Source organism: Musa acuminata, chromosome BXJ2-2 (assembly GCF_036884655.1).
Source record: "Musa acuminata AAA Group cultivar baxijiao chromosome BXJ2-2, Cavendish_Baxijiao_AAA, whole genome shotgun sequence".
Lineage (NCBI taxonomy): Eukaryota > Viridiplantae > Streptophyta > Magnoliopsida > Zingiberales > Musaceae > Musa > Musa acuminata.
The window spans coordinates 20774511-20795842 of NC_088339.1; the positions used below are offsets into that span (position 1 = coordinate 20774511).

The following is a 21332-nucleotide window of genomic DNA, read 5'->3' on the forward strand; positions in this document are numbered from 1 at the left end:
TAAGACATGCATCGTGGTCCTTCTTCTAACGCCCTTAGCTCATATTTCGATTGTCCAAGTTGAGAAGGTGGGTCAGATCCAACCCAGGCTCATTCCAAGATTGTTTGAGGTTCCACTTATGATTTCTTGACATATCGATCTTATAAGATTGAGTCCAGGGTATTCTCGACAATGACCTCTTTGACAATCAAATCAATTCCTAAAGTTAATAATCTAAGACTAGTCAAATCGATTGGACGAGTCGAACTAGTCAATGTGACCGAATAGATGAATCCCTCAAATGCATATCTTGAAGTCATTTTAATGGGTAGTTTGGGAACGATGACATTCGAAATCACCAAGCATTAATAGGAGATGTGCAATCTGTCAGGTAATGGCATGGCATAACGTTTGCTACTCCTAAGGCCCACGTCACCTCACCATGCCCTTTATAGGGTTGGATGGTTGAGTGTTCGGTCATGTACAACTGGTTAAATTCACGTATCCTTATATTCGACCATCACTTGTTGGTAAGATATGGCTGACAAGTTGCTAGGATGACCTACTTGTCAACCACGTTCAAGCTTATATGTTTGCCATATCAACTTCTCATTATCACTATTGAATCTTAGATTTTGATGATAAAATCAATTGATAAAGTTATGATCTAATCAATATTTGAGTGATGCAAGACTAACTTTGATTATGGAAAGATAAATCGATTGAAACAGGAAAATTAGACATTGAGTCGGAGTAATACATGTCATGTCTAAGAGTCGGAGTAATACATGTCAGAAGATTGGACGTCGGGCTGAAGGACCGACCGATGTGCCGGAAGGACTTTGTGCCATGAGTTTGAGCATCGGGCCAGAAGGATCAGACATTGCGCCAAGAATATCATATGTTGCGAGAGGTTAATATGTCGATGGATCGGGCAATAAGTTGAAGAAGATGACGATGTGCCAAAGGATTAGACAAAGCGTCGGATGAACTAATGACATGCCGAAAAATATAAGATTCATGCTTGTAATTATGTGACTAGATTGAAGTAGTTTAGATTTTAATTGAGTTAGTTTCTAGTGTAACAATGCTAACTCAATTAGGGGCCCATTGGGCTTGAGTTGGGATTGATTTAGGCCTATTGGGAGACTCATTCAGTGACCCAGAGTTCGGTCAGGCAATGGCACTACCAGATTAGGCAATGGAACCGCCTATGAGCTGGAATGTACGAAGTGTACATTTTTTGAAAGACCCGACGGTGGTACCTCCAGTGTCAAGCGGTGGTACCGCCTAGATTAGGGGTGGTACTGCCTAGACTAGTGGTAGTACAACCAGTACATGGTTTCCATGTGTCAAGCGGTTGTACCACCTAAACTAGACGGTGGTACCGCCAGTTGGCAGTGCTGTAGGTGGTGGTACCACCCAACACAAGCGATGGTACCGCTAGGATCACGAAAACGTAGGATGAGACCTTTTTTGGCTCCATTTTTGAAGTCATTTGGGGTCTATAAATACCCCAGTTATTCCTACTTGGTAAGCAAGAAAAAAAGTAGAAAATGGGAAAGTATACTTGAGAAAAAAAAGTGTGTAAATTCTCTTGAAGTATAGAGTCTCTTCCTCCTAGGTTTAGAAGTTCTTCTAAGGGATGAGTGAGGTTTGTCTTAGTGTAAAAGAGAGGTATAAAGGTTCTCTCTTGAGCCTTCGAAAAGGAGAAAGAGTTGTAAAGATGGTAGTTGATCTTTGCCCGCTGAAAAGAAGATTGGTAATGAAAGTCGATGGCCTCAACGGAAGAGGAATTGAGAGTCGACATAGGTTGCAACAACCGAACCACTATAAATTTGGTGTGCATTTCTTTCATGCTTTTCATTACCATTACTTATTGATTTAATTATCTACTACTCTCACTAGCTCTCTAAGTTTAAATGCATTTCCGCTACGGTTTCTGTTGAATCTCGTATTTTGATGATGAAACTACTTGATATATGTTTATGATTTAATCTGCGTTTTGAGTGACGCAGGATGCTTCGATCTGGATGAGACAATTAAAGCAGGAAAATCATGTTGTGCCGGAAGAACATGTCAAAAGATTGGACGTCGGGCCGGTGGATCGGTCGACGTATCGACAGAAGGCTTCGGGTCGTGGACTCGGGCATCGGGCCAAGAAGAGCGGGTATTGTGCCAAGGATATCGGAGTTGCGGAGTCAACAGGCCGATTGGGCAATAGGCTGCAGGAAAGGACGATGCGCCGAAGAATCGGACGAAGCGTCGAGGGACCAATGACATGCCGGACAACTTGGTTAATTGCTTAGGATTAATTGTCTCGATTGAAGTTTTTATTTTGAGTGTGCAGGATTAACTACGATGGAAGAAAGACATGCAGCAGGAGTTGCGCCGGAGTCAAGACAATGATCACGTTGGGATTTCGAGAGTTCTACGGAAGTTCGGACGGTCGTCGGAGGTTCTGCGGGAACAAATCCGAGAAGTCCAGGAGCTTGCCAAAGAAGCTCGTCGAAACTCGCCAAGTGGATCGTCACAAGTCTAGGAGTTTGCCGGAAGTCCGCAGGAGCATCACCGAGGGTTCATCGGATGATCGACGGAAGTTCGCCGGAAGCTCGCCAGAAGAAGCGATTGACGTATCGAAGCAAGTTGCAGTAAATGTCTTAGGAAATAATCGTAGTTAGCACAATGATTAAGTTAGAAATGGGAGGTGATCCCATTAACTTAATCTTGGGGCAATTGGGCCCCTGAAAGACCCAAATTAGGCCGAATGGATCAACCCATTCGGACCTGAAATAGTGCTAGGAGGTAGCACCGCCAGGATAGGAGGTAGCACCGCCCAGGAGGCAGTCTCCAAGCGAGACTGGGCGGTGCAACCGCCCCAGCCAGGAGGTGCAACCGCCCGGGCTCAGTCTCCGAGTGAGACTGGGCGGTGCAACCTCTTCTGTCAAGAGGTAGCACCGCCAGAGCTCAAGTTTCGAGCTCTGCTAGGCGGTGCAACCTCCCCAGTCAGGCGGTGCAACCGCCTGAGCTCAGTCTTCGAGCTCTGGCAGAGAGGTGCAACCGCCCCTGACAGAGGTGGCACCGCCCAGAGGCTCAGTCTTCGAGCTCTGCCAGGCGGTGCAACCGCCCCAGTCAGGAGGTGCAACCGCCTGATCCTGGAATTCCGGGAATTGACAGATTTGAGCTCCAAATTTGAACTGGGTTGGGGCCTATAAATACCCCACCCATTCAACACTGAAAGCATAGAACACACACTCGAAATCTTACTGTCTTTCTGTGTTTCTTAGAGCTCAAAACTACTAGTTCTCCTCTTTCTATTCTTCAAGTTTGAGTTGTAAAGAGAGGAGAGAAAACTTCTGTAAGGGTTGTCTCCTAAGCCCGTCAAAAGGAGTGAATCTGTAAGAGGGTGGTTGGCCTTCGCCTATTGAAGGAAGGCCTCTAGTTGACGTCGGTGACCTCGACGGTGGAGGAAGCCAAAAGTGGAGTAGGTCAAGATTGACCGAACCACTCTAAATCTCGGTTTGCATTTCCTTTGAGTATTTTACTTTCACTGCAAACTTCTCAATAGCTTACTGCCTCTGTGATTTTACGAACGAGTTTCAAGGTTCAGACGTAAATCTGCGTTTAGACGTAAATCGGGTTTTCTCGTACAATCATCATATTTCAGTTTACGTTTATGTTTTGATTTCAATCATAACTGTTTACTGCCTTCTGCGATCTTACGAATAAGTTTAGAATTTTTCGAATCTGCGTTTAGACGTAAATCGGCTTTTCTCGTACGATCATCATATTTCAGTTTACGTTTACTTTCCGATTTCAATCATAACTGCTTACTGCCTTCTGCGATCTTACGAACAAGTTTCTAAGTTCGGAACTTTCTAAATCTGCACTTAGACGTAAATCGTTTTTTATCAAACAAACGCAGCTTTCGTTTTAATCGCTGAAAAATTTCCGCTGCACTAATTCACCCCCCCCCCTCTTAGTGCTCTCGATCCTAACAATTGGTATCAGAGCCCGGTATTTCTCATTTCGGACTTACACCCGAGAGAAATGGCTCTTAATGGCTTTCAAGAGGGCTTTTCGATTTTTCGTCCACCGTTGTTTAACGGATTGGACTACACCTATTAGAAGACCCGAATGAGGATCTTTCTTATTTCTATGGATATTGAACTTTGGAATCTTGTCGAAAACGGTTTATCGAAGTCTTCTCTTTCAATGATCGAATGGTCGGATTTAGAGAAGAAGCATTTTTCTTTAAACGCAAAGGCTTTGAATGCCTTATTTTGCGCTTTGGACAAAAATGAGTTCAATCGGGTTTCTTTGTGCGAAACGGCTTTCGATATTTGGCGCACTCTTGAAATCACACACGAGGGAACTAGTAGAGTCAAAGACTCGAAAGTTAATATTTTACTGCATGATTTCGAGATTTTTCAAATGAAGCCAAGTGAAACCATTGGTGACATGTACACCCGTTTTACGGATGTCGTCAATGGTTTAAGAGCTCTTGGCAAATGTTTTTTGAATTCTGAACTTGTGAACAAGATTTTGCGTTCTCTTTCTAAGAAGTGGGATTCAAAAGTAACGGCTTTACAAGAAAAAAAAGATTTAAATATTTTTCCACTTGAAGAACTAATTGGTTCATTGATCACATATGAAATGACGTGCAATGCACGTGAAGAACTTGAGAACCACCTTCCAAAGAACAGGAAGGATTTGGGATATAGGACATTTGAAGACCACTCGAGCATAAGCTCAAGTGATGGTGAACTTAAACTACAAATGAAACAAAAATTAAAAAGTAAAAAGAACGGAACTACTTGCTTTGAACGCAAGAAGAAGAACAAAAATTGGGATGAATCGAGCTCCTCCGAAGATGAGGAGAAAATCAACAAAGGCGAGGTGGCAAACTACGCCTTTACGCCTTTCGACGCTGAGGTAATCGAAATGCCTTTAATTTACTTTGAAATTACATAATGCTTTTCATAAAGCATTTTTCTTTTTTATTTAATTTTCTTGAAAATTGCATGTTTAATAATTTTATAATGAAAATACAAACAATTAGGAATCATGCTTATCATTCTAGTAATTTTGAAAATAATCATGAAAATTGTATGTTTATGATAAACAAAATAATTTTGATTAAAAATACCTTATGAAATCATGCTATATGTGGTTGAGAAGTAATAATGTGCATCATGTTGATTTCCATTGTTATTTCTCGATTTTGAGTATATGAAATCATGTTTAATTTGAAGTTATGATTAACGAGTATATATTTTTGAAATTATGTATGATGATTCTTGATATTTATGGATTATCGATTTTCATGATAATAACAGTGGCTTAAAAAAAAAAATTGATACATGTTTTCATAAATGAAAAGGCATGCTAACATGAAATCAACCACTTAAAATGAAACACTTAAAAAGGGGAAAAATATATTATCAATGAAATCATGAATCTATTTATGTTATAAATTTTGTGAGACATAAAAATGATTTTGATGATTTAAATTTGAAATGAGTTTTATCAAAATCATGATCTTGATTTATCAAATTGAATGAATTGAAAATGAATGACTTGTATTCCTTGTATTCATGATATGATTTTTATGCAATTCTTTGTATTCATGAAATATTTATCTCATCACCCAATTATTTCTTTTCAATATTCCTCAAGTGATGATATGAATGCATGAGATATTCATGAATTTATTTTGATGTATGCAAATGAGAAGGTTCGATCATGCATGGTAGGATGCAATGTGACAAATTAATACCATGATGATTTGAAATATTTATGATTTGGAATGATGCATATGCTTTTTATTATGATAATGTATGATGTGTATCATGAATGCTTAAAAAAAAATTAAATAAATAAATGTTTATATCATGTTAGATGGTTTTACATATTATGCATGAAAAGCTATAGTGATGAGTGAAATAATGATTGAAATAATATGAATGATGATTTGGAATCATGCATATAATAATGAGTTTATATGTTTTGAAAATGTGCATGTTTTAATTTGAAAATATAATGATGCACAAATGAGATTGATACTAACCTTTGTCATGATTTAAAAATTGATGTAAAGGGTTTTTCCCTTCTTTTTGACAATGACAAAAGGGGAGATAGCTAGCTTGCACAATAAAAGAAGAAAGCAAAAATTGCACTTCTCAAAAGAAGAAATTGCTATCTTGAACATCACCAAGTGCTATCTTGCAAATCTCAAGACACACAAATGCAATCATACAAAATTTGTAATTTTACACATCATTAAAATTTATGATGCTTTGGTGATTATGCATGTTCTAATGTTATAAAATTCACTAGCTTGCATGATGTAGAACTTAGCTATATTGAACATCACCAAGGAATGCCATCTTGCCTATCTCAAGAAGCAAAAAGTTAACTTGCACATCTAGCAAAACTTATATTTCAAGAAGCAAGAGTTGCTTTCTTGAACATCTCAAAATTGCTAGCTTGCGGGCCTTAAAATGTAGAATTTTTTTTGCTAGCTTGTATATGGTAAACTTGCTATCATACTACCATGATGATGAGCATGCCTATCTTCATGATTATATTTGAAAAACTATAGCAAAAATATGTCCGAATGATTAAACGTGTTAAAATTATTTTTCGGACTTTTTTGATTGAATGATCAAATCACTTGATTGCCATAATGATTTCACACAATTACTTGCCATGATTACATGTTGGAAATTATGTGCTTGAATACAAAAATTTCCATGATAATAAGCATGTTTTACCTTCATGATTGTAATTGAATATCTCTAGTAAAACGGTGTCCGAATGTATGAAAATGTCAAATTTCATTTTCGGATTTTCTTGATCCTAACAATTGGATTTTCTTGATACATTATCCTCTTCCAAACTTAAAAAGCATATGCCATGAATAGATGTCATGAATGCCATATTATGATGAGATATCAAAAGCAGCATTCATATGAATAGGTGCTATGAATGTCATATCATGTTAAGATATCAAGAACTTGAATCGTAATTTTACATATTGATATCTTACCATTTAATAATAGCAAACTTGCATGATGATAACAATAGATATTATGTTTTTCATGCAATGAGTTAAACTTATATCACAAACACTTGATTGCGGTACTTCTCCTTTTTGTTGATGACAAAGGGGGAGAAGTATATTGATGACATGACATGTTATGCATAAGTTTATGATGACATGTTGCTTGGATTTTTGAATCCAAGAGTTTCTATCAATATGGCATATTGATAGGGGGAGTTTTGTTTAAACTCTGGGAGTTAAGGTTAACTTCGATTATGATGACATGTTCCTTAGATTTTTTGAATCTAAGAGTTTCTATCAATATGGCATATTGATAGGGGGAGTTTGTTTAAACTCCGGGAGTTAAGGTTAACTCCGTCATCAAGTAGTTGTCATCATCAAAAAGGGGGAGATTGTTGAATCTCGTATTTTGATGATGAAACTACTTGATATATGTTTATGATTTAATCTGCGTTTTGAGTGACGCAGGATGCTTCGATCTGGATGAGACAATTAAAGCAGGAAAATCATGTTGTGCCGGAAGAACATGTCAGAAGATTGGACGTCGGGCCGGTGGATCGGTCGACGTATCGACAGAAGGCTTCGGGTCGTGGACTCGGGCATCGGGCCAAGAAGAGCGGGTATTGTGCCAAGGATATCGGAGTTGCGGAGTCAACAGGCCGATTGGGCAATAGGCTGCAGGAAAGGACGATGCGCCGAAGAATCAGACGAAGCGTCGAGGGACCAATGACATGCCGGACAACTTGGTTAATTGCTTAGGATTAATTGTCTTGATCGAAGTTTTTATTTTGAGTGTGCAGGATTAACTATGATGGAAGAAAGACATGCAGCAGGAGTTGTGCCGGAGTCAAGACAATGATCACGTTGGGAGTTCGAGAGTTCTACGGAAGTTCGGACGGTCGTCGGAGGTTCTGCGGGAACAAATCCGAGAAGTCCAGGAGCTTGCCAAAGAAGCTCGTCGAAACTCGCCAAGTGGATCGTCGCAAGTCCAGGAGTTTGCCGGAAGTCCGCAGGAGCATCACCGAGGGTTCATCGGATGATCGACGGAAGTTCGCCAGAAGCTCGCCGGAAGAAGCGATTGACGTACCGGAGCAAGTTGCAGTAAATGTCTTAGGAAATAATCGTAGTTAGCACAATGATTAAGTTAGAAATGGGAGGTGATCCCATTAACTTAATCTTGGGGCAATTGGGCCCCTGAAAGACCCAAATTAGGTCGAATGGATCAACCCATTCGGACCTGAAATAGTGCTAGGAGGTAGCACCGCCCAGGAGGCAGTCTCCAAGCGAGACTGGGCGGTGCAACCGCCCCATCCAGGAAGTGCAACCGCCCGGGCTTAGTCTCCGAGCGAGACTGGGCGGTGCAACCTCTTCTGTCAAGAGGTAGCACCGCTAGAGCTCAAGTTTCGAGCTCTGCCATGCGGTGCAACCTCCCCAGTCAGGCGGTGCAACTGCCTGAGCTCAGTCTTCGAGCTCTGGCAGAGAGGTGCAACCGCCCCTGACAGAGGTGGCACCGCCCAGAGGCTCAGTCTTCGAGCTCTGCCAGGCGGTGCAACCGCTTGATCCCGGAATTCCGGGAATTGACAGATTTGAGCTCCAAATTTGAACTGGGTTGGGGCCTATAAATACCCTACCTATTCAGCACTGAAAGCACAAAACACACACTCGAAATCTTGCTGTCTTTCTGTGTTTCTTAGAGCTCCAAACTGCTAGTTCTCCTCTTTCTATTCTTCAAGTTTGAGTTGTAAAGAGAGGAGAGAAAACTTCTGTAAGGGTTGTCTCCTAAGCCCGTCAAAAGGAGTGAATCTGTAAGAGGGTGGTTGGCCTTCGCCTATTGAAGGAAGGCCTCTAGTTGACGTCGGTGACCTCGACGGTGGAGGAAGCCAAAAGTGGAGTAGGTCAAGATTGACCGAACCACTCTAAATCTCGGTTTGCATTTCCTTTGAGTATTTTACTTTCACTGCAAACTTCTCAATAGCTTACTGCCTCTGTGATTTTACGAACGAGTTTCAAGGTTCAGACGTAAATCTGCGTTTAGACGTAAATTGGGTTTTCTCGTACAATCATCATATTTCAGTTTACGTTTATGTTTTGATTTCAATCATAACTGTTTACTGCCTTCTGCGATCTTACGAATAAGTTTAGAATTTTCTGAATCTGCGTTTAGACGTAAATCGGCTTTTCTCGTACGATCATCATATTTCAGTTTACGTTTACGTTCCGATTTCAATCATAACTGCTTACTGCCTTCTGCGATCTTACAAACAAGTTTCTAAGTTCGGAACTTTCTAAATCTGCACTTAGACGTAAATCGTTTTTTATCAAACAAACGCAGCTTTCGTTTTAATCGCTGAAAAATTTCCGCTGCACTAATTCACCCCCCCCCTCTTAGTGCTCTCGATCCTAACAGTTTCATCATTCAAAATTTTCAAATTGAGGTTTTTACAAAAGCACTAATTCACTTGCCCCCCCCCCCTCCAAGTGCCGATACGGTCTTATCAGTTGGTATTAGAGCCAAGTTTCTTTCGGTTGGTTCAACACCCAAAAAGGATTAAATAGCTTTTGCCGACAATCAAGAGGGTTACTCTATCACTCGTTCTCTTATGTTCAATGGGGCATACTACATGTATTGTAAAACACGAATGAGAGTTTTCTTACTTTCTATAGATTTCAATTTATGGAATGTCATTGAATTTGATTTTAAAAAACCCTCTAAACCTATGAATGAATGTAATGATTTTAAGAAAAAAATATTTTCATTAAATGCTAAAGCTATGAGTACTTTGTTTTGTTCTTCGGACAAAAATGAGTTTAATCATATTTCAACTTGTGAAATTGCACATGATATTTAGCACACACTTGAAGTTACACACGAAGGCACAAGTAGAGTTAAAAAATCTAAGATCAATCTTTTGATACATAGTTTTGAATTGTTTTGAATGAAACAAAGTGAAATCATTGGTAACATGTACACCCGTTTTACAGATATCCTCAATGATTTGAAAACTCTTGGTAAAAGTTTTACTAATCTTGAACTTATTAATAAAATTCTAAGATCTCTTTCAAAAAATTAGGATCCAAAAGTAATTGATATTAAAGAAGCAAAGGACTTGAACTGTTTTCCTTTTAAAGAATAATCGTCCAAAGAATATGAAGGATGTTGCACTTAGAATAAAAGAAGATCACTCGAGCGAAAGCTCAAGTGATGATGATGACTTTGAACTCCTTACAAAAAAAATTTAAAAAGTTCATAAAACAAAAATCTAAGAATAAAAATGAACTTAAAAAGGACACAATAACTTGCAATTAATGCAAAAGGCTAGGGCACTTCAAAAGTAAATGTCTGCAACTAAAGAAGAAGAAAGCACTCAAGATGACTTAGGATGAATCAAGTGCATTAGAAGATGAGGAGCAAACCAATGAAGATGAGGTGACAAACTATACCTTAATAACTCTCAACAATGAGGTATGTGATTCAAATGAATCTTTTTTACCTTACAATGAATTACTTGATGCATTCAATGATTTTTTTGATGAATTTAAATTAGTTGGTAAAAAATATAAATTATTAAAAAAGGATCGTACTTCTCTCTCTAGTAAATTTGAAACTTAAAAAAATGAGCATGGCAATTGCGTGTTAACACCTTACACTAAATGTGAAGATTTAAATTCATACAAAAAAGAAAATATATTATTATAACAAACTTTAGAAAAATTTAAGATTTATAACAAATCATTAAACATGATCATCGCTAATAAAGGTCATGTATATAGAAAAGAAGGAATTGACTTTATGAATAGTAACCCTAAAAAAAAGTCCACTATATTTGTTAAAGGACTCACATTGCATGTTACCCTTAAAATTAAATATAATTTTTGTAGTAGATGTGGTCATTATGCTTATAAATGCTTATTTAAAAAGTATAGCTCTCATAAATTAGTTTGGATTCCTAAAGGAACCATAAATGACTTAATGTCAAAAATCAAGATAGGTAGATCTAAATGGATACCTAGAACAAACCCACCTTTCTTGTAGACATCTCTACAATCGAAAGCTATGAGCAAAAATAAAATCTTGATAGTGCATGCTCAAGGTATACGATTGGAGATCCAAAACAGTTCATAAAGCTCACTAACCGAAACAACAATAATAAAGGAAAAATCATTAGAGTTAGAATTATTAGTAATAAATCTTTTGATTGAAAATATTTTATTATTTAATATATTATACTATTGATCTTGATGATTTTTGTGATGATACCTATTTTTCGATTTTAAACTAGTTTTCGATTTTAAACGATGATGCATGGCTTTCGTATAAAAGATAAGGGCATGCTTGTATGAAATCAATCACATTAATGGAAATAAAAAAAAGGGGAATGTATTTTTTTCTTGACAATGTCTTTATCAAGTTTTTTAATAAGAGATTGATGAATCTATTTATATTTTTTATGAGTCTTTTAAACTATGAAAGTTATTTTGTTGATTGACAAATTGAATTTGAATGAGTTTTATTCAAATCTCTCACTTGATACTTAGAGATTTTTTGTGAATCAAGATCTCTTATTTGATCTCCTGTATTTCTTTTTGCTATTTACTAAAGAGGAGAATTATCCAAATGAATCATATTTTTTCTTTTAATTTTTTAGAATTATAACTTAAGATTTTTTATGAATCAAGATCTCTTACTATTTATTTATTCTTTCGTTTTATTAAAGAGAATTATTCAAATGAATCATGATTTTTCTTCTGATTTCTCATAATTATATCTTGATATTTTTTATGAATCAAAATCTCTTACTATTTATTCTCATATGATTCTTTCATTTTATTAAAGAGAATATTTATCCAAATGAATCATAATTTTTCTCTTGATTTTCGATACTCATAACTTGAGATGTACTTTGATGTTTTGAAACATTGTATATATAAATTGATTTTTCTCTTATGTTTCGATACTCCCTTGTATTCATGAATTGTATACCTCATCACCAAATTAATTTTTCTTGATATCTTTCATGTAATGATTTGAACATTGATGTAAAGGGAAAAGAATTATACCATTGTATTATTCCCTTCTTTTTGACAATGACAAAGAGAGAGAAATAATTGCTAAACTTGCACATCTCAAGAGAAGCAAAGAATTGCTAGCTTGTACATCTCAAAATATAAACAAGAATTGTCAGCTTGCACATCTCAAAAGAAGCAAAAATTACTAAATTTACACATCTCAAGAGAAGCAAAGAATTGCTAGCTTGCACATCTCATAAAAGAAGCAAGAACTACTAGCTTGCACATCTCAAGAGAAGCAAAAATTACTAAACTTGCACATTTCAAGAGAAGTAAAAATGACTAAACTTGCACATCTAAGCAAAAATTACTAATTTGCACATCTCAAGAATTGCTAGCTTGCATATTTTAAAAATTTACTAGTTGTACTTTTTTCTTTTTTGTTGATGACAAAGGGGGGGAAGTTATGATCATGATTTGAAATTTGAATCATGCATGATATGATGTACTTTGATATTTCAAAATTATGATGATTTGAAATTATACATGAAATACTCATGATTTCATGATGCATGCAATGACAAACTACTCATGATTTTCTGAATTTAAAGTTTCTTTCAATATGACATATAGATAGGGGGAGTTTAAGTAAACTCCATCATCAATTGATTATCATCATAAAAAAGGGGGAGATTGTTGAATCTCAGATTTTGATGATGAAATCAATTGATGAAGTTATAATCTAATCAGCGTTTGAGTGACATAGGATTAACTTCGATCATGGAAAGACAAATTGATTGAAGTAGAAAAATCAGACGTTGGGCCGAAGTAGAACATGTCAAAAGATTGGATGTCGGGCTGAAAGACTGGTCAACGTGCTGGAAGGACTTCGTGTCATAAGTTCGGGCATTAGGCCAGAAGGATTAAATATTACACCAAGAAGATCAGATGTTGCAAGAGGTCAACATACCGATGAATTGAGCAATACGTTGAAGGAGAGGACGATGCGCCGAAGGATCAAACGAATTGTCAGATGAACCAATGATATGTCGGACAACATAAGATTCATGCATATAATCATATGTATCTAGATCGAAATAGTTTGTCTTAATTGAGTTAGTTTCGGGTATAACCATGCTAACTCAATTAGGGGCCCATTGGGCTTGAGTCAAGGATGATTTGGGCCCATTTGAAAGCTCATTCAATGACCCAGAGTTAGGTCAAGCGGTGGCACTGCCAAACTAGGTGGTGGAATGGCCTATGAGCGGAAACATATGAAGTGTACATTTTTTGGAAGACCCGACGGTGGTACCACTAGTGTCAAGAGGTGGTATCGCTAGTGTCAAGTGGTGGTACCGCCCAAACTACCGGTAGTACCGCCAGTACATGGTCACCCATGTGTAAGGTGGTGGTACCGCTTAAACTGGGCAATGACACCGCCTAACATAGGCGATGGTATTGCTAAGACCCCGGAAACCCGGGATATGACCTTTTTTAGTATCATTTTTAAAGTCATTTGGGGCCTATAAATACCCCAATTATTTCTACTTGGGTAAGCAATAAAAAAAATAGAAAAGGGGAAAGTATATTTGAGAAAAAAAGTATGTAAACTCTCTATAGAATCTCTTCCTCCTATTCTAAGAGAGAAATGAGGTCTGTTTTAGTATAAAAAAGAGGTGTAAAAATTCTCTCGAGCCTGTGAAATGGAGAAAGAGTTGTAAAGAAGGAAGTTAATCTTCACCCGTTGAAAAGAAAATCAATAGTGAAAGCCAATAATCTCAACAGAAAGGAATCGAGAGTGAACGTAGATTACGACGATCGAACCACTATAAATTTGATGTTCACTTCTTTAATACTTTTTATTACTATTACTTATTGATTTAATTGTCTACTACTCTCACCTCTCTGAGTTTAAATGCATTTCCCTAACAATCACAACATCTAATCATTGTTGAACTTGTTTAGTATACATTTATATTACAAATATATACATAGATAATTGTCGGACATTCATGCTAACTTTAGTATTAGACTGTCCGAAATTTCAATAGAGTTTTTGAAAATATGCTAGGGCAAATTTCTTTATAAAATCTTAATTTTTCACTTTTTTTCCCACTTAGCATTCTTTTTTATTTTATTTTCACATCCTACCCTTTCTAGAAGATAATATTACTGATGTCTCCGTCTCATCGATCATCGTCTTCACCCTATCGTGATCATGACCTCACCTCTATCGTGACCCAAAGCACTTGTCTATTGTGCCGATGCCCTCACCTCCCTCGTGATCAATGCCCTCGTCTACCACCTCCAATCTCGCCCTCATCCATCACATCTGCTCGTGCTCTCACTGCTAAAGTCATGCCACCCTTGCCCTCAGTTTCGTTAACCTCCATCCTATCCATCGTGATCGATGATCACGATAGAGACAAGGGCCTGAGCAACATGAGTGCACTCAACGAGAGCTCAAAGTGAGGTCTCTCAACAAAATGATACAACGTGACATAACAACACCTAAGGCCTCGCAACATGAGAGTGCAACACGAGATGAAGGCAAGAAAATAATACAAGAATAAAATAAAAAGAAGACACAAAAATATAAAAGCTCGAGATTTTTTTTATAAAAAAATCATCGAATGTCCTATCCTGTATCACTTCAATAAACGAATCCAATCCTTTTGGATCACTACTTTGCACACAACCTCTAATTTCTGACGTCCAAAGAAAAGCCGATGTGTGTCCGTAGTCGAACAAACATATTTTGTAAAGAAATAGAAAGAAGGATCAGATCCATAATTCCTGACTACCTGCACTCCACCATCCGACGATATATAAAAATGCAAATGAGGCAGATATAACGGAAAGCTGAACAAGTGAACCGAGTAAATAGAGAGAGAAGAATAGTTATGATCACACTGACAGGCAGCACAAAAATGCAGCTCACCACTTTGTATCAGTCCACCAAGAAAACCACGTCAAATGGTTTGCCATGTAATGTTCCTTGATGAAGATACGTATACTTTGCAAGGAAATAGAAAGAAGAAACACAACCGTACTTACATCTGCACTGCACTAACAATTTCCAGACCAATATTTCTTGACGGTATATAGAAATGCAAATGAGATAGGCATAAATCAAACCTGAACAAGTGAACTGATTAAACGGAGATGGAATAATAGGTTATGTCCATGTTGACAGAGAGCACCAAAATGCATTTCACAACTTTGTTTTGGTCTACCAAATGTACCATTGCATCATCTATTGCTGAAAAGAGATGGAATATGAGCCCGTGTTTGGATCTTTTACAGCTTTGAAGTTGTCGAGGTTCATGCCAAATCGTCCCAACAAAGAATTCCCCATCTCCTTCAACTTACCTGCAATGATTTCAAAAAACTTGAATGCAACATTCAAGATATCCAAAATAATCCATGTGCAACTTCATCCCAAAACCAAATGTCAATCTTTTGTCAAAAAAGGAAGAATGGAGCTGGTTCAAACTACCATTGAAAACCTACCTACATGTAAGTCCCTCCATTTGGCTTACAATTTAAACCTGCCTTATCAATATTTATATCACAACAAAATCACTCTCTTTAGTATTGCATTCCAGCCCCTTCTTGTTCATGACTATTAGCCACTCTAATAGCATTTAGCATATCCCATTGCTTACATTTATTTTTTCTTTTTTCATTTCTTAAATAAAAAATTCTTGTTTCAATGCTCTTTTTTATTTCTCATGGAGTGACAGAAAAGTTCCATCCATACATTATTATGATACAAAGATTATTAAGTTCCTCAAATATTCGTATTCTGTTGGAACTCCATTATTGTAAAGGTTAGAATGAAAAAATAAAGAACTAATTTAGGATGTAAATATTGATGACACAGGGTTGAATCAAACAACAAGTATGCTAAAAATATATATATATGTAAACAACCCTAAAATGGAACTACCAAGACGAAAAACGGCAGTCATTTCTTGCACTAGAACTGACTGCACCAACTTCAAAAAAGCAATATGCAATCTAGTAAGTGAATATCTAATGCAATGTACTAAATTGAATAAGATGGTTCAAACGTAGTGGAATAACTATAACTGACCAGAGACACAAACTAGAGACCTCACAAACAATACGAATATGAATCTAAAATATTTTTGCATTACCAGCATTCAAATGCAAACAAACATCCATGAAATCAGCTTGAGAATGTTGGGGGATTATAGCTTATGGCAGCTGCTTCTGTTATATTTTTTGCAAGCACATTGAAACTTATTCATGTTACAGATATACTATGGGGCTGAAAAACCAGACTTGCTGATCATACACCAGTTAGCACTTTTGTTTCTACAAGAAAATTTAAGCATATTGCATGCATAATGATTCTCATTTTGGATTTATCTTAATATTTTGTTAAAAAAAAGCAGCATAATAATTTATTAGAGCAAACATGCGAATGATAAAGAAAGCAAATAGTAATCAAGTCGAACATTCCACATATTTGCTTGTTTTGTCAGCAACTAATTCAGAACAAGCCTCAAATCATAGCTTCAAAATTAAATAATCAAATGGTAATGGAAAATATAATACTAAATACTCAAACCTTCAACTGCATCAATTTAGTATATATACATATATGGACAGAAATAAATGCACCATGCTTACCAATCATTTCTTCTTTCATCTTCTCCCTTTTTTCTGCTGCAATTGGTTCTAACCGTCTTATGTTCTTTCTAGCTTGGTCATTTGCAGGATCCAACTCAAGAACCTTTTTCATGTCTGGAGGGATATTAAGCAAAAGAATAAAAAATAAAGACATTCAGAAATCATCAGGAAGCCATGTTTCACTGACCCACAATGACAATTGGCAATTAAAACAACAGAAAAATTATATAGCAAATTTTTGTAGCAGAATAATTCCCCAAGACCCACGCTTCATGCGTTCTAACTTACCAGCAATAGCCTCGTCATAGTTTTCAAGCTTTTCATGTGCCTCAGCTCTTCTAAATAGTGCTTTTATATAGGATGGATTCAATTCCAATGCTTTTGTACATTCTTGTACTGTCTCCTTGTACCTATCCTGAGAAGGGAAAATACAAACAAAAAAGGAAAACATTAGTGAACAAGATATATTAACCTACAGAATGTGCAGCATCTGCTTCAAATAATCCCCGGTAGCTTGCTAATGCATCCGATAGCAGAAAAGCAGTCTCCCAGCTGTAGACTCTGTTGCCCTTGCTTAATAGTACCACTTATCGACCAAACAGTCAAATAAGATTTTTTTTAAGCAGGTTATGTGTCAGTCATCATATCGTCTGCCTAAAATATGAAAATAGGGCTCAAGTAGAACAACAAAGTCAATGGATATGGCAAAACAAAAGGGAGTTGTAAAAATCTCACTTACAGGACCAATTAAAGAAACACAAATCCATAAGAACATCATGGAGTACCAGTTCAAGATGGGCAATCACACAGTGATGCATAGCTCATCTTAGCTATACAAGGCCCACCATCATAAATTTAAGGCACATAAGAAGCTGGTAGTATGTATTTAACAACCTCAAAATCATGAACCTTATTGAAAACAGATCAACATAATGTGAGATATGTATGAGGTATCATCTCAATATTCAGTTCATCGGTTGCCAATTTGACCACCCGTTAGTTTCCATTTGCAAAGGTTGTGATTAATCATAAATCTTAACTCTTAGGGCCTGGCTACATGAATTATTTTGAACACCATGGAGAAAAATTGAATACAAAGAGACATGACATTTTATAGTTTCAAATATCACCTTAGGTCTTCCTGTTGCATCATTGGTTTGAAAAGACTCACATCACCTAACTAGTATATTTAAATATATTTTAACATGTGCAAGCCTTGAGGGATTCCTTGTTTCATCCTCAATTGAGATTCTTCCAAATCATTCATGAATATAAATATTTTTTATCCTTGATCTCTGGTAATCCATAGTCCACAGTACATCCATTTCGACTTCTCATATAATTAACATTGATCAACAAGGATTCCGATCCATAAAGTAAAGAACCATGTAAAATTGCCTTAAAAAAGTCTTTAGTCCAAGGAACACACAGTGATCACATAACAAATAATCATAACATCCAAAGACATCCTTCTCCACTCTCGTCATTTGAACTCTAAATCCATGAGCAATATCTTTAGTCTCCCCTTCTGTTGAATAATAACAAATGAAATTGAATCTTTAGAGTTCTGGGATCATTGATTTCATCAACACAACATTTATGCCAACTCTGATGGTGTGATATTTGTTAAAATGCAAGTAAATTTGAGTTTTCAGTAAACTGGCTCCCTAAAGATAAAACAAGATGACTTTAGGACACTGTGTCTTAAATTAGACCATGAAAATCATTAAATAATCATAAAAGAGTAAGAGTACTTCAACGAACAATATTAGAAGGAAAAAGATCCACTCTAAAAACCATTAGACTATCATTATACAATAATTCTCCAAAACCAAGGAAAAACAAGAACTCTTGCAGCAGTTGTCTTCGTACTTTAAAATATACTGTAACCAGGGCAAAAGTGCATGCTGATCCATCAACTGAATTATATTACTAACTTCGGCAGCAAATAAGGCATTAAAATCTGATGATGATTTAAGGTTATTGTTAGCCACATAAAGACATCAAAATGACCTCATAATCTAAAAATAAAAAAGCTATCAGTGGCCACATACACAAAATAATATCCAACATAAACATACCCCTTGTTGCTTGTTCAGGTAATTTGAAAAATTAAGGTGAATTTTCAATAAATAAAGTTTTTCAACAACAAAAAATAGTTGGCACGTATAGTGCTTGTCACACTGCCTTGCACTATTATAACACTCCTAACCGTCTTTATTGAGACCTCACATAAGTGACTTAACGATGGCAAAATAAAAGAGGAATTATTTGTACCAATATCATTAACATCATCATCATTTACACCGAAAGAATGACTTACCAATTTCAAGAAACAAGCAGCCCGGTTCCCATGACACATAGAGCATACATCTACAGATGAAGTCACCTCTGAAGCAATTTGCAAAGCAAGTTCATATTTCAGGAGTGCATCCTCATATTGACCAGTCCTAAAAAGCTTGTTCCCTTCCTCTTTTGCATCATTTGCTTGCTTAAGAGCTTTCTGCATCAACAAAGAAAAGAAGAACGGTGACATGTTTTAGTAACTAGGATCTGATTTTATACTACAAAAAGAAATTCAATCCATCAAACATAAAACTAGCAACGAATTACATCCAATGTGAACACAAAATTTTTCCAAAGTATCTAGAACGGAACCAAGAATAAAATTATGAAATGCTTTTCTCAGGAACCCTGCTGAAAACAAACTTATTTTTTTACATTTTAGTGCTTCTATTAAGAAAGGACCCTATAAGATGAAGAACTAAATCATTCCATAAATTGATGTGGGCTAATGCAAATCCAAGTAATTAATGAAGCCAACCATATATCCATTAAAGATGATACAGTATCATGTGGATCAGAAGTAACAACAAATTTACATGGTCTAAGAAAGCCCTAACTCCTCTCCATCCTCATTCATCTAAGTGTACAACAGGATTATTCAAGAAATAAGGTCTAAGAAAGCCCTTACTCCTCTCCATCATCATTCATCTAAGTGTACAAAAAGAATATATCAAGAAGGAAACAAAAATTTCACACTAGCAGAAGAATTGGTATCAAGTGAAATAAATGATCAAACAGCTATTTGAACACTGATCATATCTCAAGTTTCTTCCTTGCCAATATTCCGCACAGCTCAACCTAGTTTCAAGTTTCAACAGAAATTCTGGTAGTTCAATAATTGGGCAACCGATTTAACATGGGAAATTATCTATATCCTCCTCTAGATGTCATCCGACAGAAGCCACAATCAATCCATAACAATCCAAGTCCGTACCAAACATTTCTCTAACGAAATTATCAGATAAAACCGAGGCAAGATCCAGGTTATCTCATTTGCAGCATGGCCTAATTAACAACGTAAAAACACCCAACTAAAAGAGGATGGGATAACAGACTAAATGAAGATCGATGATTTTACGAGCATTTTGTATTCAAGAAAGCAATCAGAAGAAGCGAATCTCAACGACGATACAGAAGAATTCAAACAAACGTGAAAGACTAATCGAATCAGTAAGAAAGAAGAGATCATGAGACAGGACCTCCCTCAACTGCTCCTCGGTGAGAGCGTCCTCGAAGGACTCCTCATCGCTGCAACTTCCCCCATGAGAAGCGTCCACGGATCTCGAGTGGGAGGCATCGGTGGCTTCTCCGGTCTCCGTGGCGTCCGGTTCCGGCTCGATGACGACCATGTTTCTTATCCCGAATGAAGAATCAAGGAGGAGATGGATCGCGGAGGAATTCTGCTGCGATGGGAGTTCAGGAATCGACGATCGATCGGATTCCTCGTCTAGGGTTTTGTAGACGCTTCGAGAGAAGGCGATTCTCTCCGCGCCTCGCTCTCGGGGAGCTTTTGGTTTTTATTACCTAAATTGCCCTTCAGCTTCCGTTATTTACACCACATTACAGTTTAATTAGTAGAATTTTATATTAATTTTTATATATTTTATTAATGAAGAAAATTATATGTATGATTAAGTTTCCACGTTTACTCTTCTATATATATATATATATATACATTTCGACATTGAAATTTCAAGTAATATTAATATTCTTTCAAAAATATTATCATTAAATATTTGAACAAAATACATATATGTTGTGTTAATTAGAAGGATATAAAATATGCTATTTCTAAACTTTGAAAGAATATGTCAAACCTTCCTATAATATGGGTTGGAATTGAATGGCACGTATACGCAATTCATATGCCATTATGCCGCATCATCTTTGAATACATCGATTACATTTTATTCAAATGAGAGAATTCGACTTGTAATGCGTATATATAACACATCACAAGTAGGTCTAATTATTGATAGATTTTATGTACGCAATTCTAATCATCATTAAATTCTGATTTAATGGTTAAATTTTGAAAATTATTCAAAAATTCATGGACATCTTACCATAGAACTTGTTATGGGAAAATGTCATTAATATATTGATTAGTAGCCCGATGTGGTCCAGACTCATGTGGTTAGGATTGTCCGGTGTGTCTCCGAGTTAAAAACGTCTAGCTCCTAAATTATCACTTATATAAATACTAAAGTCAAGAGAGGTTTTCCAATCCGACCTCTCCGACACTTAAATTAGTAACCCGAGGTATTGGTGT

At 36.5% G+C, this 21332-nt stretch overlaps 1 protein-coding gene across 1 annotated transcript; it reads right to left on the reverse strand.

The window, feature by feature from the left end:
- Positions 1 to 15050: 15050 nt before the first annotated feature.
- LOC135605287 (uncharacterized) lies at positions 15051 to 20580 on the reverse strand. The gene is made up of 5 exons (XM_065095202.1): positions 20260 to 20580; positions 19038 to 19217; positions 17003 to 17129; positions 16715 to 16828; positions 15051 to 15424 (listed from the first exon to the last, which is right to left on the reverse strand). Exons 1-5 carry the CDS (start codon positions 20407 to 20409, stop codon positions 15309 to 15311), a joined length of 687 nt encoding a protein of 228 aa, XP_064951274.1. The 5' UTR covers positions 20410 to 20580; the 3' UTR covers positions 15051 to 15308.
- Between the last annotated feature and the right edge of the window lie 752 nt (positions 20581 to 21332).